The following is a 24807-nucleotide window of genomic DNA, read 5'->3' on the forward strand; positions in this document are numbered from 1 at the left end:
GATTGTGGTTTGCTGGTGGCCATTTAACCTCCAAAATCAGCACGGTCTTTGATTAACTTTTAAATGCGCGCCGAGAAGGGTATGAAAAAATATGATAGATGTTTCTGACAGAATTGTTTAATTGATATATATATATATATATATATATATCTATATATATATATATATATATATATATATATATATATATATATGGCCCTGGCGATACGTGTATTTGCAATAACACCTTTTACTATTTTGCAGGAACACTTGACATGTAAGAGTTCTCTCCAAAAAATTAATTCTGTCGAAGTCATTACTTTCAATAACATCTGACTCGAATGATTCAGCAGATTTCTATTTGATTCTCTCCACAAACCGGATCTTAAGAGATGAGCAACGAAGTCATCAAACCACCACAAACAGAGAGAAGCAGCAACACCAAATGCGTTTTAGGGGCCCTAGGTTTTATTGCAATGTTAGTTTTCTGTAAAAGAAAAAACTATTGAGATGGTTTTATCTGTCCGTTAGCACTCCCCCCCCCCCCCCCCCGAGATCTCAAAGACTACCGAGGCTAGAGGGCTGCAAATTGATATGTAGATCACCCACCTTCCAATCATCAAACATACCTAATTGCAGCTCCCTAGCCTCAGTAGATTTCATTCTATTTAAGATTAAAGTTAGCCATGATCGTGCGTCTGGCACCGCTATAGGTGCCAAAGCACAGACCACTATCGGGCCATGGCTGAAAGTTTCATGGGCCGTGGCTGAGAGTTCATACAGCATTATACGCTGTACAGAAAACTCACATGCGGAACACTCTTAGAATTCACTGCATAACTCTGGGAAATCTGCTTTGACGTTCAGTGGTTTTACCAACATTTTAGGCAACTTTTTTTTTTCACTCACTCGGGCCTGTTGGTGGCCCATGGCTGCTTTCACCGGACCTCTCCACGTTCCCCTGTTGAGTACTGCATCTCTCCGGTTATTCCCAGGATCCTCCTCCACTCCCAATTCTCTGAGATCTCTGAACACATTATCTGTCCACCTCATCCTCGGTCTCTCCACCTTTCTTCTTCTCCCTTCTACTGACCCTTTTATAACCATTCAGGCATTCTGCTCTCTTCCATTCCAACCACGTGTCCACATCCTCTGCAATCTTACATAGCCAGTTATTAGCGGTTGTCTAGTTAAATCTCTCGTTTCTTGGCTATGCCTTCTTCTCCAAGCACCTTTATTTGTATCGTAAATGGGACCTGTTATCCTACGCCATTTGCTGTTTTCAAAAACCAGTAGTCTCTGTTCTTGACGTTTAGTCAGATCCCAGGTCTCACAACCATATAGTACTACTGGCCTGAATAATGGTGCAGTAAATTCCTAAATTGGGTAGACTTTGTGATATTTCTCCTTTTTAAAAGATGTTTTAGACTGCTGTAATTCTACCCAGAACCTCTCTCCATCTCACTGCTGGATGTTAACAGACTTCCTAAATATCTAAATTCCCTCACGTCCTCAACATCACCCATATTTTGGTGGTGTCGTTGTTGTTGGTTGTTTCTTGACAATCTCATCATTTCGGTTTTCCACCGATCTCTGGTCCCACGCTGGTAGCAGTTTCTTTTAATGGTATATAGAAACGTCTTATATTTCGTATATCTGTTCCTAGGAAATCAACAACATTTGTAAATGCAAGACTTTGGCATTTGTGTCTCCCAAGATGACCCCACCCTCCACTTCCTCGATACTCCGTACTATTTTCTCTAAGATTAGATTAAACAACATTGGAGATAGAAGGCATGGCATCCCTGTATCAAACCTGTTTTTATTTCAAACCATTCTGTCCTTTTCCTTCCCACCTGGACACAACTCTTACCATTCCTGTAGCATAATTTTACCAAGTTTATAAGCTTTTCCGGTATACCAAATTCCCTCATACTATCCCACATTGATGGTCAATGGATGCTATCATACGCTTGCTTGAAGTCTACAAAAACCTGCCACATATCTCTATTATACTCCCAGTGTTTTTCCATTATCTGTCTAAGAGTAAAATCTGGTCCATCGTTGATCTTCCCTTTCTGAATCCACATTGATATTCGCCCTATGGTGTCACTGTGTAAGGTTCTAATTCATTTTTTATAATCTTGGCTAGTAGAGTAAGTTCCAGAAGTGAAGCGACAAATTTCAGAGGATTTCATTCGAAATTCACTAACTGGCAACCCCACGAGAGTTTCTAAAGAAGTTCGATCATTTCTGAAATTTGTCGCTTCACTTCTGGAACTTACTGTACCTTATAGCAAGTTGGCAGAAGTGCAATAATTAGCAAGTCTGTCTTATCTCCCATTTTATCTACCGGGATAATATTGCCCGTTTCCGATGTTGTTGGCTTCTCTTCTTTTCTCAAATCCGGTGCCTGCATGTGTCTCCCTTTAATAGGATTTACTGGGTCGTCTGTATTTAACAGCTCACAGAAACAGTTCTTCCAAATCTCCAGTACTTTGTCCTCCTGTACCGCAATACTTCCATTGGCATCTTTCACTATTCTGCTTCTTGCTTGGTATTCATTCTTTATTTTCCCGATACCCCTACAGCCTTCTCTTGTCCTACTATTTCTCATGTTTCTGTCCATGTCATACAGTTCCTTATTTAATGCATCTCTCTTCTTTCCTCTGTTTATTCTTGTTGCTGCCATTCTTTTCTCCCTGAAGTTCTCTCCTAGTGCCTGATTATTCCTGTTCTGCAAGAACTTTTTTTACCGATGAAAAATCGCAGTTAATATCTGTTCTCCATGGTATATCCCCCGTAGGCAGGTGATGCTTTCAGTGTACCTCACGCAGTGCACTGTAGGCATTACTTAAGGCTCTCTGTAGCGTCCTTTCAGCGCCTAGCTACAACCACCTTCATTCCTTTTACTATATCTCCGTTCATACCTTTTTCCCACCTTATTTTCCGGCCTCTCTCAACAATTGTTTGAACATTATTTTCAGTTCTGAATTACCTCACAGGTCCCAGCGATTGGCCTTTGGCCTAAATCTTATGTTCCAATTCCAATTAAATGAGGGTATCGAAGTCTTGACAAAAATCATTACAAGATATGGAGTAAACGTAACTTAGGCAGAGGGCAATCCATGCCATCTTACAATTCGTCCCTAAACGTTAGTTTGTTAAAATCTCTATTGTAACCTAAATTAGAGCAAGCTGGTATCTAGATTGGTCTACACATGTGGTAATTATTCTGACCCCTTATTTTATTTTAACTGTGAATAACGGATGCTTGGGCGACAAAGTAAATTAGAGGTTTAATCATCGTTGTGTCCATTCCGTGGAGGACAATTATTATAGGCAGACAGACGAATGGCCTTCAGAAACTGCTCCACGATAGTAAGGGAGCGTTACACATGATAGCCTTGACTAATAATTAATTGTCAAACCATGTAGAGACGATGCTCCTAATGACCCTGATATCTTTAGCCGACATGTCCAAAGTTCGTAAATATGAAGAAAATGACGCGCTAGAGAAAGTCAGGCGCCGAACTGAGTTGGGACTGTAATATAGGCCTAACCAGGATTAATCCCGGGCCTCACGGTCATGTGAGCTGTACCATTGCCAAGTTGGTTAACAGATTCTACCTTCGTTAAAAAGCTAGACCGAGCTGGAGGCTGGAGAAATATATCCGGTACGTCCATATACAGCATCAAACATATATTTACCATTTGTGCCATTATTTTACGTCGTGAAATTACGAAAAGTATTTGAATAGGGACAAATAGTTCGACGCCATTGCAAGTACGAGATTACAATGGTCAAAAGTAGCAAATTTAGTCTCTGGCAGCGGCTGCAATGGTGCAGATGCATAAATATCTCCCTGCTGTTCTTCACTGAGGCTACGGGTTGTTTCAGAAGCAAAAGCCCGTGCTGGCATAAGGCCAAGAGGCTGCAGGACAAAAGACTAAAGGAAATATTTGCCCAAAACTTGTTAACGTATAAAAACTCCGCTATAAGACGGAGACGAAATGGGACAAGGTCTCTCTCTCTCTCTCTCTCGTCTCCCAAGATCCTCTCTCTCTCTCTCTCTCAAGAGGTGATCCTTTCATTAGGACTAGACCTATTTGCCATACTGATTTTAAAGGATTAAGTTACTGATTTTTTATTTCACAACCGGCAGAAACTCCACTCTCTCGTAGTAGCCATCTTGCTTGGTGAGACGTACCCGCGTGAAGTCACAATAATCAACAGATATCACAAGTTTAACATACGACTAGAATTGAGAAATATCTAGAAGTGTTCGTGAACTATCGGTGATAAGATTAGTGTGAAAATAGTAGGATAAAGCGTCTTCTAAGTTAGTTTATCAAGTGTAATACTATAAATCAGAACAAGATGGCAGTAAGTTCCAACTGCGGGGAAAAGGTGGCGTTAATTTGGCGTGTTTAGCAGATTCGCAATACGATGAGGTAGCAGGAAGGGAACTGGCATTTCTCATCTATGAAATCAGCAACAGTCCCTAAACCAAAAAGATACAAAAGCATTCATAGATATATTAGAAGGATATAATCCTTCAAACTGGAACAAATCTAATGAAAACATCTTGAAAATAATTGAAGAAGTTCCAAAATAAAATCCAAGTGGTCAAGAGACTCATAAAGAAAATATACATAAACCAACATATTAATTCCGACAAAGAAAATGAATAAGGTGAATCTTGTGAATATACTAATTGATGCATTAGGAAAAAGAATGCCAAAAGCATGCAAACTGTGTAAGGTTTGTATAGCATAGTCAATCCACAAAACCTAATCAGAAAAATGTGCTGCATGCAACATTCCGACCCATCCACAGTGTGCTGAGGTAATACAAGATTTGAGAAAAGATACAAGAATTTTTTGTTCAACATGTCTATCATGGATAGACAATGTTATTAAATCAAGATTGAATGTACAAATAGTTGAGGATGAAGAAGAAGAGGAAGAGGAAGAAGAAGAAGAAAAAGAAGAAGAGGAAAACGGAAGAGAAGTAAACAAAAATGAAATGACAGAAAAAAAATAAGGAAAACAAAGAACAAGATAAAAGTATGGATGCAGAGATACTCATTGATACTACATATGAGGCAATAAAAGCAGCATACCTACGAAAGAAATAAATTACGATATGACAACAGAAAAGAAAAACAAATCCCGAAGAGGCTCTACCCAGATCTATACAATGACGGGAAAGAGGAAAAAAAATAGACAAGAAAGTGACAAAATCTGCAACCTTTTGAAAAGAGGGAATTGCAGATTTGGAGAAAGATGTTACTACAAACATCCTAAGATATGTCAAAACTATGAAATATATGGTAAATGTGCATACTTAGATGGATATGGGGATGATTGCAGAGATCTGCATCCAAAAATATGTAAAAACCTAAAAGAAGGAAAAGGATGTAAGTTCGACAAAAAATGCAAATATATGCACCCTGTAGCCATGAATCATAATCAAACTAAATAACCAACCAAGTAATAAAATCCAAAATAAGAAAGAAACAAATAAAGAGAGAAATCAAGAATATCAGGTAAAAGAGAAAAGCAAACCACCAATGAGATATGCAGAGGTGTCAGCAAAAAATTTCAAAGATCAGCTCCGAAATTCTACTCAAGAGATAAATAACTGTATTTATTATGCAAGAGGATATTGCAGAACGGAGAAATTGCAGATTCAGACACAAATGAATAATTATGATGAAGGAAGATCAAATATTATGGAAAAGTTGGATTTTTTAATGTCAGAATTTCTGGAAATGAAAAAAGAACAACATACCAGAACAGGAAAGAGACATGGGAAAATCCTTATTACTATCAGTATTAAATGAAGGAGGAAAAACACGCAAACCATCATAGTGATGAATGCGCAGGGTTTAGTTACGAGTAACTCAAAAAGAAAAATAGAGTACTTAGAAGAAACTAACCCAAAATGAAAAGAAAATAGATATAATGAATATAAGTGAAACCTGGTATTCCCAAGAGACTGGAATGATGATCAAATAAAAGGGTTCCAAACTTATAGATCAGATTAGAAAAAAATAGGAATCAAGGGGGAACCGCAATATATGGGAAAGACAAAAAAACAAGGAAAAATATATGAGAAAATATAGTAACTCAGAATGTGAACTAATAGCGGTAGAATTTGAATCTGAAAAAATTGATGAACATAGTAATATATAGACCTCCTAATACTAAAGAGTTTGACTTAATAATTGAAAAATTGGATGATATATGTAGAAATCACAAGGACTGGACTATTCTACTATCTGGTGACTTCAACTTTCCTTTCGTAGAATGGAAAGAACGAATAGGAGATTGTGGTTGTACTTATACATATAAAAAAGAGAGTAATAGTAGTGCAGAAGATAAGAGGCAATTTGAAAAGCTATTAGATATGCTACTAGAATACAACATTCAACAAATAAATCACCTGCCAACAAGAAAGGAAAATACTTTAGACCTAGTATTTGTGAACGAGATGAATTATGTTAAAGAAATAATAGTTTATAATGCGAGTATTTCAGACCATAATGTCATAGAATTAACAGTTCATTCCAAAGCAAGTGAAAATAGAGATAAGCAAGAAATGAAAAAGTGGGAAGGATATGGAAAATACAACTTCTACAGTAAAAATATAAAATGGTCAGAAATTAATGAAGAATTAACAAAGATTGGGATAACATTTTCGTAAGTGATGACATAAGGGTAAATACGGAGATATTATATAAAATATTGGAGATAATAGTGAAAAATATATACCGAAGAAGAAAAGTAACATCATTCATGCATACCCAAGAGACAGAAGAATCTTGTTCCCAGAAAATCAGAAAGTGGAAAAAAGGTCTTGCAAAAGAAAAAAATGCATGGAAAGTTATAGAACTAAAAAGTAAGATAGAAAATGCAGAACAAAAGATTATACAATCAAAAGAAAATGAAAAACGGGACTTGGAAGAAAAAACCCTATTAAATATCAAGCCAAAAACCCAAACTATTATACTCATATGCGAAGAAGATGAATAAAAGAAGAATAGAAAATAGGCCCTCTGAGAATTGAAGGGAGATTAACGAATGAAAAAAAGGAAATTTGCAACATACTGGCAGAACGTATAAGAGAGAATTCACCCCTAGAATAGTAATGAAGATAATGATATAGAAGTAAGGGATGAAAATAGTGAATATTTAGCTGACATAGAGATTAATGAGAAGCTGATATTGTGCAGGCTATTAATGAAATTAAAAATGGAGCTGCTGCAGGGCCTGATGGAATTCCATGCTATTTGTTAAAGAAAGTAGTTCATTCTATCGCAAAGCCACTTGCAATATTATTAAGACAAAGTGTAGATACAGGCAAGATATATGATGAGCACAAATTAGCGTATATTACCCCTACTTTCAAAAGTGGATCAAGACTAGAGGCAAGTAATTATAGGCCTGTGAGTCTAACATCACATATAATGAAAGTGTATGAAAGGGTAATGAAGAAAAATATTATGAAACATTTAATAAAATAATTTGTTTAATAAAGGACAACATGGTTTCGTACCCGGAAAAAGTACACAAACCCAACTGTTAGTCCACCGTGAAAACATATTCAAAAATATGAAAAGCGGAAATGAAAACAGATGTGTTTATTTAGACTTTGCAAAAGCTTTTGATAAAGTAGACCATAATATATTAGCGAAGAAAATTAGAAAACACAAATATCGTGGATAAAGTAGGAAGATGGTTAAAAGAATTTTTACACAACAGAAAACAGATAGTTATTGCAAACGACGAGAAATCGGATGAAGCCAAGGTAATATCCGGTGTGCCGCAAGGTACGGTGTTAGCTGCAATACTGTTTTGTTATTATGATTGAAGACATAGACAATAATGTTAAGGATTCGGTGTGAGTAGTTTCGCAGATGACACAAGAATAAGTAGAGAAATTACTTGTGATGAAGATAGGAACGCTCTACAAAGAGACCTTAACAAAGTATATGATTGGGCAGAGGTAAATAGGATGGTATTTAACTCTGATAAATTTGAATCAATAAATTATGGAGACAGAGAAAGAAAGCTATATGCATATAAGGGACCTAATAATGAGACCATCACAAATAAGGAAGCAGTTAAAGACCTTGGTGTGATGATGAATAGGAACATGTTATGCAATGATCAAATAGCAACTCTGTTGGCAAAATGTAAAGCAAAAATGGGAATGTTGTTACGGCACTTCAAAAACAAGAAAAGCTGAACACATGATTATGATTTATAAAACATATGTTCGTAGTCCACTTGAATATTGCAATATGATATGGTACCCACACTATCAAAAGGATATTGCACAAATAGAGAGTGTACAAAGGTCCTTTACAGCTAGAATAGAAGAAGTTAAGGACCTAGACTACTGGGAAAGACTACAATTCCTTAAAATTATATTAGTCTGGAAAGGAGAAGAGAACGCTACATGATAATTCAGGCATGGAAACAGATAGAAGGAATAGCAGAAAATATCATGGAACTAAAAACTATCAGAAAGAGCAAGCAGAGGTAGATTAATAGTGCCCAAAAAAATATACAGGAAAAATAAGAAAAGCACACAGGACATTAATCCACTACGCACCAGCATCGATAATGCAGCGTCTATTCAATGCGTTGCCAGCTCATCTGAGGAATATATCAGGAGTGAGCGTAGATGTGTTTAAGAATAAGCTCGACAAATATCTAAACTGCATCCCAGACCATCCAAGATTGGAAGATGCAAAAATATACCGGAAGATGTACTAGCAACTCTCTGGAGACCTATTAGAGGTGCCTCACACTGAGGGGACCTGGGGCAATTTAACCCGAACAAGATGTAAGGTCTGTAAGGTCTGTAAGGTCTCTCTCTCTCTCTCTCTTCTCTAAGAACGGAGACGAAATGGGACAAGGTCTCTCTCTCTCTCTCTCTCTCTCTCTCTCTCTCTCTCTCTCTCTCTCAAGAGGTGATCTCATTAGGACTGACCTATATGCCATACTGATTTTAAAAGGATTAAGGTTACTGATTTTTATGCACAAACCGGCAGAACTCCACCTCCTTCCTTTCAGGTTTAGCTTTACGGATACTATAAAAAAAAAAAAAAAAATACGACTCTGGCTTCTCATGGAAATAGCTACAGTTATGAAGGTATTAGTCCCTTTTACATTCATTATTTTCTTAATAGTTAAGTTTTCTTCGCCGTTATTCATTCCCTACATTTACCTCTCGTTCACAAATGGACATCATCTGTTGTGGGAACTTGTTCTGCAACTCACTGTCTTTTGGAATTGATCACTATTAATGTCTGTATATTTTGAATAATAATAAAAATAGGCAAGTCTGACATAAAAAAAATAAGCAATCATATTTGTGTGAAAACTAGCACATGTAATTTAATTGATACGCATTGAAATACTTTGAGAAATTCCTTTAAAAAAATGAGGGTTTTTAGAAAAAACAAACGATCTTCTGAAACGTCAACCTCGTTGGCCCGACAAATAGACCAATCGCATGGCAATGAGTCTAATATAACTTGGTAGCTTGCAGGTTATGAACTAATTATTTTATTTCTTTTATTTTATGGAAAAAAGTTCAAAACAGACAGAAGCAAATTGTAATCGTCATTTTGGTAGGTATACTACCACACTAGAACCAGACAAACAATCTTGGCTGTTTAACACAGTACACACATGAACTGTAGAATAGCAGTGTAATCAATTAGTCGCCTCAAAACTACTCAGCTTAGATAAAAATTAAGATAAAAAAAAAGATTTTAAATAATCATATAAAACTTCACTAAAAAATGATTCTGTATTTAATGGACCCACTTCTCCACACGGAAGTCGGCCAAGGCTAAAACACCGTCGGTTGTGAAGGAGTAAAACATTCAGTATTTTCCGTCGCTGAAGGTAAGAAGAACGTCCGTTACCAAAGGTGAAAGTTCAATCTGAATTCTGTGTCTCAGAATGATTCTGTTTTAGCTCTAGAATCAAATTTTGTTGTGAGAATTCAGACTGTCACTAACGCAGAATTATTTTGGTTCAAAATTATTATCGTTACAGCATTCTGTTCCCTTAAGAACACCATGAAGTAATTTACCAAGATTGGCATTTCCATAAACGTCACATCAAATACTCACGCAAACATTTGAAATATTTGAAATGAAGTAACCCCATAACAGATTAGTTTTTTGTTCAACTCACCTGCGAACTGCGCGCGCATCCATTTCAGACCTCATCTGCTAAACGTTGCGTTCTGGAGAATATCTGCAAGAAAAATTGTGAACAACTGTGAACCATGAAACTCCATAGAAAATGTCATGTTTATCAGATATGAACCTGGCTGGTTTCTGGAGAAAAAGTGACATGTGGCATATCTGTGTAGTAAAAGAAAAAAAAAAAACCCTACTTTAAAAGATACATGCAGTTTTCTTAATTAACAAAAAATAACCAGTATTTTCTTCTAATTTCATTTATATACAATATTCATTCCGTGTCTAAGGTAATTTCGTTTAGAATGTCGGAAAAAGGGTTCTAAAACTGTCTTGAATGATATGAAACAGATGCCTGAACAAAATAATTTCAAACTAACATCCTCTTTCTGATTTTTAGCGAAAACAGCTCAGAAAGCAAGCTTCCTTTCGAACCAAGGAGTCGGGCAAATCCTCGGCTATATAAAAACCCGAGGTAATCCTGAATCTATAAATGTAATTTGAGCCTAGTTTTCCTGTGATCTCTTTTCCTCTCCATTCGGGTTAAGTCTCGATAAGTGGACGATGGAGGTGAGTCAAGTCGCCTTCCCAGGTGAATTGACTCGCTAACCTTAGCAAATCCTCGTTATGACCACCTGACTCGTCGTGACGTCGAATCTTCACTTTAACACGTCATTTTGCGTTCGATTTTGAGCCTCAAATCCTTCTGCCCAATACATGCATTACATTTCTTCTAGATAGTCAGAAAAAATAAAAATGTTCGCAATTAACATCAGACTTTTCTTCCAAAAACAAGAGATGGCTCAACAATTCCTTGATAGGTGATTATGCTCTTTTCCTCTTAGAAATTACTTGTGATGAAGATAGGAACGCTCTACAAAGAGACCTTAACAAAGTATATGATTGGGCAGAGGTAAATAGGATGGTATTTAACTCTGATAAATTTGAATCAATAAATTATGGAGACAGAGAAAGAAAGCTATATGCATATAAGGGACCTAATAATGAGACCATCACAAATAAGGAAGCAGTTAAAGACCTTGGTGTGATGATGAATAGGAACATGTTATGCAATGATCAAATAGCAACTCTGTTGGCAAAATGTAAAGCAAAAATGGGAATGTTGTTACGGCACTTCAAAACAAGAAAAGCTGAACACATGATTATGCTTTATAAAACATATGTTCGTATAGTCCACTTGAATATTGCAATGTATGATATGGTACCCACTATCAAAAGGATATTGCACAAATAGAGAGTGTACAAAGGTCTTTTACAGCTAGAATAGAAGAAGTTAAGGACCTAGACTACTGGGAAAGACTACAATTCTTAAAATTATATAGTCTAGAAAGGAGAAGAGAACGCTACATGATAATTCAGGCATGGAAACAGATAGAAGGAATAGCAGAAAATATCATGGAACTAAAAATATCAGAAAGAGGCAAGCCGAGGTAGATTAATAGTGCCCAAAACTATACCAGGAAAATAAGGAAGCAGCACAGGCATTAATCCACTACGCACCAGCATCGATAATGCAGCGTCTATTCAATGCGTTGCCAGCTCATCTGAGGAATATATCAGGAGTGAGCGTAGATGTGTTTAAGAATAAGCTCGACAAATATCTAAACTGCATCCCAGACCATCCAAGATTGGGAAGATGCAAAATATACCGGAAGATGTACTAGCAACTCTCTGGTAGACATTAGAGGTGCCTCACACTGAGGGACCTGGGGCAACCCGAACAAGATGTAAGGTCTGTAAGGTCTGTAAGGACGTTAGGCTTCAGGCTTAGAATTTAGGCTATCAAGCCAAGCGCTGGGGAACTTTCAGCCATTCAGCTCTTAAGACAGTGAAAAGAGGAAGTTGAACAGCTAGAGATATAGAATCAGAAATAAAATAAAAAATGAAGGACAAGGTTCTCAAAGTGGAACTGAGAGAAACGCCTCAGATGCGCTAAGAAGTAATACTTAGACTGGCCAGCAAGATTGAAGAAAGGTACCAATAATGGAGGTAAAGTAAAAGGCTAAAACGTCGGTTTCGGCAGTGGAGCTTTCTTTTGGTATTTCTCAAAGACGCCTAGGTATTACAAAAAAAAAAAAAATAGCTACCAGACGTAATACGCTGAATTGTCTGTTCCTTATCACTCCTCTTTTCCATTTCACAACCGAAGCACATCCATAACTCAATTTACGTTACCCGAGTAGAAAGTTTACATTTGAAACCTCATTAAATTGGGATGAATCTTTTCGAATCAGTGTCCTCTTTTTTTTTTTTTTTTTCACAGTTACTCGTCCATATTTTCAAATATACTTTAGCAAATAGCTATAACATACTCAAAATGGTATATACGTTTTAAACTTCATGTACTGGTGTAATTTAAACAGAGAAAAAATCAGCTTGAGGGTGGGGGAGATGGTAGGTATATCCTCGCAAGACTACTAAATGAATTTCATTTTAGGGGATATTGTAGTCTTTAAAAGCATATAAACGGTCTTCCTGTCCACCTGACGCTTTGCCTAACCCTTACCGTACTCTTTTCATCTATAAACTGTCTGAAGTGGATATAACATCAGGAAAATTAAGTGGCCACAACACAAATGTATTAACTGATATAAAAACAAAAGCCTTGCTAGGTCTAATATACTTAATAGGTCTTGGGTAGTCGTATGGTCGTAACTATTTAAAAAAATTCTTGCATGGCTGTATAAAAAAAAAAGTTGCTTAGAAAAAAAAAAGCACACTGGGGAGCTATAAAAACAAGTATATAGCCCATTGGTGTCTTGTAAAAACAAAACCCTAAATGCACATATAAATAAAATCCTCGATTGATCATGAAAACAAAACACCTTAAAAGACCATTTAAACAACAAACAAAGTTTGCCATGACACCGATTGTCTTGTGGCCACATACAGGAACAACCTAAATGACCAAAAGAAACAAACCTATGGGTGCCATTTAACGAAACCCATAAGGACTAAATTGCTCGGCAATAAAAGGCTTAAATAGCCATCAAAAGCAAAAGTTTTAGATGGACAAAACCAACAGCCATAGGTGGCTATAGTAGGTAAAATTGCCAAAAACAACGCGCCACAAGGTTACAGATAATATATATATCATCTGACCATTTAACGAAAGCCATAAGGACTAAATTGCTGGTAAATAAAAGGCTTAAATAGCCATCAAAAACAAGTTTTACATGGACAAAACCAACAGCCACAGGTGGCTATTAAAAGTATAAATGCCAAAAACAACGCACCACAAGGTTACAGATAACATATATTATTTTCTGAAACCTAAATTATAAGCGACCAGCTGAACTTGCTGCCTCTCGGGAAGGTGAAAGAACGATGCAAATAAGGCTATCGAAGACACCCTTTCAATTCTTAAAAAAAAATAAAATAAAAATTTTAAAAAATCAAGAAACACATCTCATTATAATTAATGGCAGTTTCATGATAATAATATTACTGCAAATAAAATCTTATTTCCCACCGTGATCCCTACATTAAAGAGTCGGTTGCCTCATGCACCATCTCCTCCACTGCCTTCTTCTATCAAAGGCATCATCCTCCACCAAACCTCTTCTCTCCATATCTTCCTTCACTTTATCTCGCCATTCGAAATAGAATGTGTTAGTATTCCCTCTTGTGCTGCCGCATCTGCGTTCACCCTAAGGCGATGGTGAGGAAGAGACAATAATATAGTTTTTGGTCAGTGGCCTTGGATTAACCCTTGCCACGAAAGGACCTCCACATAGGTCAACACAAGGAACCAACGGATAGCTCCCCAGAACGAAGCATCAGCCCTCAAACAAAGTACTAAGTTATATAACATTTTTGCAAGGAAAGAACAAAAGATGGAGCTTTAAAAATAAATGAGAGAGAGAGAGAGAGAGAGAGAGAGAGAGAGAGAGAGAGAGAGAGAGAGAGAGAGAGAGAGAGAGAGAGAGCATTTGTGCAATCGTGAAGCAACCTCGGCTGTGCGTAAAATGCAGGAAAAAACAAAGAAAAAAAATTCTTATTAAAGAAAGACAAAAAGCCTTATAATTGCTGAAAGCGATTGAAAAAACTCAGTCCAAAACTATGAATTTACATTTAAAGAAGGGAAAGCGTCACCTGGTGATAGTTATTATTCAAATTTATTTTATTTTGTGCTCACATGTCTTCATCTATGATCATGATGTTTCTAAAAGATGATTTGGTTCTAAACACTGTTGTTTACAACAGAAACAAAGTCAGAAAATAAATACCACAGAGGATCCACAATTCATGTGTTACTAGCAAGAAAAACAAGTAGTACGCTGGTGAGACTATGCGTATTCAGAGGCGTGGCTAAAAATTGAGAATTCATCCAATTGAAGAGAAGAGGAAGCAGGAAGACTTTGTCACGTACGGAAAGTTCCAATATATTACTATAGGACCTGTTGCTGTCTGCCGTCCACGTCTACCTAGAAAGCTTAGTGAAGATGATAAGTTAATGAAAAAGGTACGTTTCCATACTTTGCCGCCTATACGCCGACTTAGGGCCCCATACAGTGAACGATTGTATGAACGACTGTCTGAACGACATTGCCGTTACCGACACACACACACACACACACTATTCAGACAGTATGAACGATCTCCACACCGATTTCAGTCGGAAAAAAGATTTTGTCTCGGGAAGACCAAGGTATACCTTGGGGAAGACATGGCATCATCTCCAGAAGAGAGGTGCGCGATAGCATTATTTCGGAAGACAAACCCATACATTGCGCATGACAGAATTACGTCGCAAGCCAGCAACTGGTCTTGACAGCATCCCGCTGATATCGTTCAGACACGAAACTCCACCCACTTTTGCGTTCAAACAAGCCCATACACAATGTATTTTGCGAACGATGCAGACAATCGTTCAGTGTATGGGGCCCTTTATGTGTTGTTATTACCCGCCATGTATGTTACGTTACTAGGGAATAATCAATCATGCCACTGCATGGGTCCCCCTAACACAGAAAACGGAGAATCAAAAACCAAAAGGAGAAAAAACGGAGAACCACAAAACGAATGCAAGTATAAACGAGTAGATAGCAACTACAGCTTAAATATAAATAACCAGAGCAACCGAAGCGCCATACTTTTCCATCTAGGTCATTCACCCCGGTGCTACTGAGTCATTTTACGGTTATTTGATGCGATTTCGTGATATTTGGATTTCCTGATCCCAGTAATATCATGATTTAAATATATATCCCACATATATTCAATTGGAATTAGTCCAGCAGTGAATGTTTTTATTCATATAAACATACTAATGTATGCATCTCGCAGTAACGTTGCATTCGATGTTGCACAATTATAACTAGGCCCTGTGAGCAGAAAAATGTTGTTGAAAGATTCCCTGCTACACTCTCTCCCTCTCCCTAGTGGTTTCTGTTCAAAGGAAGCTACTTTTTGTCTTTCATGTGGGGTAAATATTCAATAATAATAACGATGGTTAATGCATGTTTTTTTTTATCAAAGGTGCAGATACAAAGATCAGTATTGTAACTGTCTACATTCCATAATCTTGGTGAATATGCCTTTGTTGATCACCAGTGATCTTTGACTAATCAAACTCTATATATATATATATATATATATATATTATATATATATATATATATATATATAAGCCTTGCATTGCAACACCTGTATTAAGGCCCCATACACTGAACGATTGTCGTTATTGACAAACGCACACACTATTCAGACAGAATGAACGACCTCCGCACCGATTTCAGTCTGAACAAAGATTTTGTCTTAGGAAGACATGGCATCCTCTCTAGAACAGACGTGTGCGATAGCTATATCGGCAGACAAATCCAAGACAAACCCATACATTGCGTATGACAGAATTAAGTCGCAAGCCAGCAACCTAGTCGTGCTGTACAGATTCCCGCTGAAATCGTTCAGACACGAAGCACCGCCCACTTTTGTATTCAGACAAGCCCATACACAATGTTTTTGCGAACTATACAGAACAGACATTCGCTCATACCATTGTTCAGTGTATGGAGCCCTTTGCTGTTGCATTCTACACAGCTTTTATTTGTAGGGCAATTCAGTTAATAAACAATTTTCCCCCATTTCTTTACCTCCACCTGAAGAGGGTCTCAGTATTGTTACTACAAGGCAAGCCACTGAGACTATAACCTCCTTGACGAACCATATTTCACCTATCACTATCATGCTAACATTTAGTTCGTAATAAGTTTGCTGTACTCGTGAGTGTATCTCCCCCTCCCAAGTCAAGCATCTAAACTCAGTTTTCGGTTTTCTTTGTTCTTGTAATCTTTGAGGAAGGGCATTCGCTTTCCTCTTGGATTAGGCCTAACTCAAAGACTACCCACTTTTTTCTTTTATCTTAAGCCGGATAAAGGAACTCTTAAGTTGCTCGATACCTTTGACCTTTACATGAAATATCTGACGGTAAAGAACTCTTAATGGATTCTCTTTTAACTAACATAGCAGGAAAACATTAATATTGTTATGTCACACCACTAATACCAAAGGGTCGCCGTCGCCATGCTTGCATTTCCTATGAATAGTTTTTCTTTGCAGTCGAGTTTTCTCGTTTATACAACTGTATTGAATTTCAAATTCGACACGATCAAGAAATGTGGGTACGGTACCACAGTAATCCGCCCCAAATTAATGCGTCATTGAATGTTTTACGAGTTCCTTTTGGCCATGCATTTAAATGAAGGAATTAATACAACCAAGAGCTTTTCATATGGTAAACAGTGTTGTCGTACGAGAAGGATGGGTGCTCTTCCCCTGGCGGACGTACGAGTCACGACAAACCGATCCTATTTAGCGAGGTCTAGCGGCCTTGAGAAGCCAGTGTTAGCAACAAACTCGTTTTGGAAGTTCTACAGCACCTTTTTCAGTGTAATTTTATCGACTGGAAACGAAAATGTGAGTATTGTTCACCTCACGAAACTTGAAAATTGAGACTTACAACATATGTCTTGACGATGCCTTCTTGTATCTCTGATGGCAGAGTTATTTTACGGGAATTTATTAAAGAAATTAGTGCAACTTGTAGGATTCGATTTGAATGTAGCCTTTTGTGTTTTGATTCTCGATAACATTCGAGGAAAGTTAGAATTTAGGTCTCCGTATGTGGGGGCATCCTCAAGTCTATAAGCTACATGATACGTTAACGTTTGTTGTTATTGAGACTATGAGAAATGTGTGCATTATCAGCAATTTGGTTATGCTCTCAAACAATACAGTGTTTACATTTCGGGTTTTAGGGTAATTTTATAAATGTAATAAATCCGTCAAAGTGGAAAAACGTTTTAGGGTTTGGTTTATTAAGAAATGCACGTTGTTTCAGTTATTGATTTTTACTTGAACGACTAGACAATGCCTGAGTATTATACTTAAAGTGTCTTAGGTCGACAGTTTACGATCTTGTATTTTAAGTTACATAGTTTAGAAGAATTTTTTTTTTATTTATATAATCATTAAGGATAATGAATAAGGGAACTTGACAGTTGTTCATTGGGAAGTGTCATTCAGGCAGCAGTGGATTTTTTTTTTAATCAAAAGTACACTTTAAAAAATCCATGTGTAGTTAATAAGCTAGCAGACAGTACTGCCACTATAGTAAATATGTTTCTAGGATTGCGTGGCAACTATGCTGAGTGTTTACTTATGACGTCATATGTTGGCGATGCTTCCCTTCTGAATTGGTGATGGAAAGTAATGTTCATTTTTCCCAGTTTCATTACGACAACGAGTCTTGTCAGTACTTATTAAAACATTTTAATTATTACGCTACTTACAGTTGTAAGATGCAAGTATTTCAAAGCATAAAATTTGTCGCAAACCTGTTAGTACTTAGTTTGTTATGCGCTCTGTCGGTAACATGTGCAAACGTTATGTGAGTACTCACGTTTTGGCGGAAACATGTGCGGTATGTTGGGATTATAGCTGCTTACGACAAGTATTTTTTGTTGCTGCTACAGTTTTTGGTTACCTCTCCGACGGACGTATATGTAATTTTTTCTTTCTTTGGGGGTTTTTGGGGCTGCTTGTCATATAATCCTCTTAAAAGAAAGAAAGAAAAAAAAAAGTCCCCCACTATCGCTATACCTATGGGAACATGATCCCAACTCGACATTCGATCCGGAGGAAATATTCATCTCCCTCGGTTCTTCTCTCCACATTTTCGCCATCAAGCATATCAGAGCTTGGACAGTGATCCAAATACTGCACATTTTATTTCAATTATTCTTTTTGACTGAAACTGTTATACTAAGTTATTACCAAAAAAGATGGGGGGAAACATACCTCTTCCCTCCTGAATGTCCATTTGTCCGCCGGCTTGTTTATCTGGGTTTCCTTAAAGCCCTTAATGGTTACAGGGATTTCGGGCTTTCCTTACAAGTCCTTAATGGTTGGTTACGGGGATTTCAGTCAAAACTGGTGCAAAATTAGAGCTGTCAGACATCTTTATAAAGGGAGATTACCAGTTGCTATCCGTCAGTGAGTGTCGTGTCTACTAGAGGCCAATGCAACTCCCCCACATTGGTCGAGAGATTGAAGTCCAGTACATGGGTGAACCCTCAATGCTGAGAAGAGTGTTTGCTAGCGGGTCTCATGCTCATTTTGTCAGCCAGCTCTTTCGCGAGGTTGAAAGGTTTTCAGCCCATTTTGGTATAAAGGTAAATCATCAAACTTGATACAAGGATGATCACACATCGATAAACTGGAACAAAAACTATCTGTTTGTCTGTCCACAAGTGTGTGCCATGTTTTTGTACATAATTTTAACTTTTGATGTGTAAGAGGTATAGATTTAATTACTTGGCTGTATGATGTAACCTTGACTATGACCGCTCTTCAAACGGCTGCACTCGTGTTTCACACACGTCTTGGCAGGGCAAAATTTCCAGGTATCTCTGGAAATAATAGTTATATGTGTATTCTTCAACACTGCATGTTCCTTGAGACGGGTTAGTCGGATATCATTAGGGGACATAATAAGCATTCTTACCCAAGGTACCTTGCTCTTACCTTTCTCGGTTGAGGCCCCAGGGTCGAATCCTGGGTGAGGACGAGCGAATTTCTTCCTCTGTTAAAGAACCATTGTGTGTCTGTTGACCTGTTGTGAATTATGTACTTGGTATTCAAACAATGTGGTGGTCGCATATGGTAACTAAAAGAGGGTCTTTTGTTGAAGTGAAGTTGAAATTTAATCTAATATAATATATATATATATATATATATATATATATATATATATATATAAAATGTATAATTCACCTTACGCTTAAAGGGTGGCGCAACATGGTAGCCCTTTGATTCTTGGCTTCATCAGTTTAGGATTATACATGTAGTATTATAGCTCATGGGACTTCATATATAAACACAGGAACGTGAGGTGGGCATGGGGAAGAAATACAATCTTTGTAGTTAGTAATAAACGCCTTAGAAATAAGCAAGTGCCGCCAAAAGATAACGAGCAGTTTCTCAAGCCAGGATTAACTATTCATCGCAAGCAGGAAAACCTGTATGTGGAAAACTTCCAGTTTCATAATGATATAAGCAAGATCTCAGGTATGTAGAAATTGTGACGGTGGCAATTCTTAATATACGGATGCACAGGCTCTGCTGAAAGACCATGCATTGACTATGGCTCTGCACAAAGACTATGCATTGACCAGTGTCACGAATCTCGGTGATTATAGTGAAAGGTCATGACTGTTATAAAGGGCGTGGAGTTGCCAGTTATTCTTTAAGGGAAAAAATTGGACTACCATGTCAAGAGAACGGTTTTTTAGTAATGTCAGAAGACACTGAATATATCGTTACGCTGTGCGTTTAAATTATATTTATTTGATTGGATTGTTTGTTAAAACTGGCGTTACCATAAACGCCAGTATTGCAACCATTAGAACGGAAGCTTTATCGAGACAAAAATTGAGCAAATTTCGTGTCAGAAGTATCGCCAATACGGGAATAATCGTGTCTGTATCAGTGAATGATGAAATTGAGATGGTAAATGTTGGGAAATCAGTAAGTTTTGCTCGAAGTGTACTGAATCCAGAAAATTTAACAAAAACAACGAGCTGCTTACCATCAATAAAAGATTAAAACATACCATATGCAGCCAGTATTATAAGGTGCTTCTAAAACATATCATAATGAAGCTAGTATTATCAAGTGCTTTTATTAACCAGAAGTGCCACCATACTAGTATTTTGAGAAATGACGTCATCCAAAAGATCTTACAGCTCCGTTAAAAGAAGTCAACTGTGTTCAGACATTTATAGAACAGACTGGATGACGTTAAGACCAAGAGGAGAAGCAAAACTTAAAGGGGAGAGGAAAGATTCCCTCATAAAAGGTAGGTTAGATCAGAAGTGCTGGTAGCGATGGCGAGCGGTCATTCGGCAGTTGGTCGAAAATAGTCCCAAAAATCGGGAAAAAAAGTCACATTAATTTATGGTGGCCGGTAATAAAGCCGCAGGGAACACTTCACAATATGTTTGGGAGTCATTAGCTTTATGATATTCATAGTCTTTTGTTTATTTTTTTTTACCTGGATTCTAAGGCAGGACGACAGATGAGCTCTCTTTAAGTTAGCGGTTTAACCTGGCGTCTGGTAAAAAAAGAATTCTGACCGATCCTTGATTCCACACCTGTGGAGAGCGATAATCATAGAATGGGGCGAACCTCCTTCAGGCTATGTCTACATTATTTCCAATGAAAATGATAGGCTGTCGTTCCTCGAGTGAATACTTAAAAATACCAAGGACGCTGCCCTGTTGCGCAAGTTAAAGTACAACACGTACTATATATATCAGACCGTTAGCCACATACTGTTAGTCTGCAAAGAAGCTAAATGTCCTTAAGTTGTGAACGTACAACCGAGTAACAGACCAGGGGACGATAATTATCTAAAGAATTCCGGATGCCTTGAGTAGATCACTATTACTTCGTTGCTAGGGAGTGGGGGACTTAAGGAAACAAAATCGCAACTGTTGGGTAGGACACTTAGAAAAAAAGAAAACGGTACACTTAGAAAAAATAAAGAAAACGGAAACAGTTGCTGTAATTTTCAAGTAGCGCGTTTTAGTTATAATCCTTTTAGATTTTGCTATACGAATGTGTAACCATATCAATAATGATAACTACTCCGGATATAAAATAGTTTTTAATTAGCAATATCTACTCCTTAGCCTTGGTAACAGACACGTATTACTTGAGTAACCCGTTTAAGGAATAAACTGTTATATATAATATATATATATATATCTATATATATTAAAATTTATTATATATTTAAAAAAAAACATATATGAGTATTTATATAAAAATTTATATATATATAATATATATATAAATATATATATATAATATATATAAAAAGATATAAAGCAATATAAATCAGAATAAGCACTGAGTCTGGCATAAATTCTAGGCAAAAATCATGGAAGCAGATATGAGTACAGTGAGAGTGAAAATAAATGCTTCAGTCGCCTTCGTAACTCGTCGTGTTTTCTGGTTTCCGGTACCTATGCCCTTAAGGTACAAGAGTGACCTTTACTCACTCTCTCTCTCTCTCTCTCTCTCTCTGATTCAGTATTCTAGAGGTTGTACTATGTATGCAAAGCTGATTCGTCTTTAGTTTAATGCTCGAAGACGCGCTATAATCAAATCACGAGCGCACGCACACCTTAAATTCACGCAAATACATCCTCCTCCATATTCGACTCGATCCAGCTCCTCAAAAATAATTTATTTACCTTGGGCAGTTGTTTTTCCTTGTCAACATCACGGGTGGGTGGGGAGTCGTTTTCACTCGTGAATTTTCGCTTGGTTTTCCTGGTGAGCCGACCCGTCCAGTGAGAAAACCTTGAAGGATTTCTATCGGTTTTATCCTCCTCGCTGAGATTGTCGGAGACACAGACCGGTGAGAAAAACAGGTACCACAATGGTTTGTTGCTTTAGATATCGTTCAGTGCCAAGCAGACAGACCCTGAAGGTTGTTCTGAGGAAAGGTGAGGATGATATATCGTGTTAACAAAGAGCACCTTCGTTTGGCTTTCCATATAATATGTATTGCCTGGCTTACTACGTCAACCTTTCGGTTCGCCTTGATCACTATCATGTTGCTAACCTGACGGAGCAAAAAGACTAAATGAACGGGAACCTCTCTCTCTCTCTCCTTTTATGATGGAGTGAGCATTAGTGTAGCTGTTCCAGGAACACGATGACCAAATACCTCCTTGTCTGGGCGAATGATTATATAACAAGGGCTAAGTTGTCTCTTTCGAGAACTATGGGTTTAGTTGGGTTCTTTGGGTGACCGGTTATGTTCTACATGCAAGGCGGCGTTTTATCTATACTGCTATTTCACTTTGGTGTGTTTAATGTCCAAGTCGGTGATCATTTGTGTATCTAGATTTTACAGTCGGTCGGATTCGTACTCGTACATTCATTCATCTCCCAGAAAGAAACTCTGGCATTTTGCCTTGATTTTGATTAAAATTTCAATGCTGGTTGCGTGCTTAATTCTGTTGCTAATATGTATAGGATCATAGGTCCTCAATGTAATGATAGCTTTATATAAACACAAGCAGCTTTTAAGTTATTAAACCTTAAAGCTGACATGAAAATTTTCAGGTGCTCATGGACAGTTATGGTACTAAAATAGTTTGAGTCTTTCGTCAGTAATTAACCGGCAGTGTAAAAGCTCTTGATCATTCTTGAAAATTACTTATCTTTTCATCATGGCCATGTGCACCATGCTTATTTGTTATTCATTATCTACACACACACACACGCGCGCGCACACAGACAAACGCCTATATAAGGCATTGTCAAACACACTGACCACGAAAGGTGTGAACTTGCTTATCCCTGAGTTCAGTCTCGTTGCTCATGTTGTTTCGCGTGTTGATGTAATGTCACGTTAGGATGTTCTAGGAATTAGGAGGCCTGGTGTAGGCCTCAGGTAGGTTTGCGCTCGTGGGTATACTTAAAACTTGATAGGCCACCGTTGTTGTATCAAAAAGAAAAAAAAAAAAAGCTGGGTGGCGGGAGGGGGGGAGGCGACCATCTGTCGGCGATAACCGGTTTTGGAGAAGGAAAAGACCTTCACAAAATACGGACCAAGTTATTTCTTAATTTCCAAATTTCTTCCTCCTCCAGTGACTCAGGCCTCTACCGAGGGGGGGGGGGGGCCGGGTCAAACGTCACCCCACCCTTACCTTACCTTACCTTAAAAAAAAAAATTCTGGAAGTCCATATTTTCTGTGGCATCCTTTTCATTGGACTGTACTTGCAAAGTAATAAATAAAAATCTTTTGTTTTGGGGGTCTTTTTTTTTTTCTCTCTCTCTCTAAATTTTGTTATTAATCATTCTTTAGCAGTCGGGAAACAAGAGTGATAATAGGAATATGACCTAGGCCGCCATATTTGTAAATGATTTTGTCTAGTTCTGTTAACCAAAGTCAGTACTTTGAATAACATCTGGTTGGGTAGAAGGGCTTAGACCGCATACCCAATTTTTCTTCTTAATATAGCTAAAATATTTCATCTTGTATATGTTTATTATGAAATGACATTTATAGAAGAAAAGGTTCAGTTTTGGGAGTAAAGACTCTCTCCCCCCCTAAAATAAACTCTGGGTACGGGCCTGTGATTCATTAATATAAAATATTTGTTTATTTAAATTCGAGGCATAGAGGCTTTTAGTTTATAGTGCGAATGCAGTTTAAGATTACTTATACGATGACAGTAATTGCACTGATGAGTCATATTGTGTACGTATAGACTAGCAAATAAGACAGAATTGTCATGGTAAACTAGACCTATAATGCGGCGCGGTAATTTGTTTTAAAGATGATCTTTGTGGTTAGCAACACCGCTGTGGTTTAGCGAATTTAGTCTTGATTGTCGAAAGCAGTAGATTCATATTTTGTACATATGATTGAGATCAGATATTACAGGGAATAATAGAACTGGTTTTGAGGAACTAATAAGGTCAAAAGACAGAAAGACTTGCCAGAAGATGAGTGAAAGTTGTCGTTGGGAAAATGTATAATGGCGCAGTTTTCCGTTGAAAGTGAGATTTGTGGTGGCTGGAAAACACGTTAACTTTCAAATGAGGTTTTAAAGTAATTTCTGTCTTGGAAGGTATTACTTTTAAAACTTTACTTGAAGTAAAAAAAAGTTGCGAATATAACATATTAAGGTACAATTACGTATACATGTTATGGGAGTTAGAGATTAGAGATAAGCTTGATATTTATCAAAATTATATAAGTGTTTAAAAGAATTTTTTCTAAAAATTAAGTCATGGAAATAATAGGCAGTTTAATGCATTATTAGACAGGAGATTTTATTGAATGCATAGTGGCATAGACATAGAGTAGGATTTTTGTTGCATCTTCTACTTTAAGTTAGTTTTATAACTGGAAAATTTTAGAACAAGCTGCAAACTTTGTATGGATTTCAGAGATGAATAATTAAACGGGATGTGAATTCTTGCCAAATGTTAGAAAACATTAATGACACGAATTCTTCTAGTTGTATTAATACGTACTAAAAGTTG

General features: G+C 37.3%; 2 protein-coding genes across 5 annotated transcripts in view; one reads left to right on the forward strand and one right to left on the reverse strand.

The window, feature by feature from the left end:
* LOC135219219 (dystrobrevin beta-like) overlaps nt 1-22223 on the reverse strand; it is a 487262-nt gene extending 465039 nt beyond the window's left edge. The window contains exons 1-2 of one of the 2 annotated variants that reach the window (XM_064255798.1): nt 21995-22223; nt 10204-10266 (exon numbers count right to left, since the gene is read on the reverse strand). The gene's annotated coding sequence lies outside the window, so the exon portion shown is untranslated. Of the gene's footprint in view, nt 1-10203; nt 10267-18533; nt 18715-21994 lie in introns of those variants that run through there. The other variant, XM_064255797.1, reaches the window with a different exon arrangement.
* Nucleotides 16997-24807, forward strand: part of LOC135219221 (carotenoid isomerooxygenase-like) — a 42358-nt gene continuing 34547 nt past the window's right edge. For 2 of the 3 annotated variants that reach the window (XM_064255801.1, XM_064255800.1), the window contains exon 1: nt 17001-17150. In XM_064255801.1, the coding sequence (XP_064111871.1) occupies nt 17149-17150 (2 nt within the window). In that variant the 5' untranslated portion in view covers nt 17001-17148. Of the gene's footprint in view, nt 17151-24807 lie in introns of all 3 variants that reach the window. The other variant, XM_064255802.1, reaches the window with a different exon arrangement.

The sequence above is a fragment of the Macrobrachium nipponense genome, chromosome 1 (assembly GCF_015104395.2).
Source record: "Macrobrachium nipponense isolate FS-2020 chromosome 1, ASM1510439v2, whole genome shotgun sequence".
Taxonomy (NCBI): Eukaryota; Metazoa; Arthropoda; class Malacostraca; order Decapoda; family Palaemonidae; genus Macrobrachium; species Macrobrachium nipponense.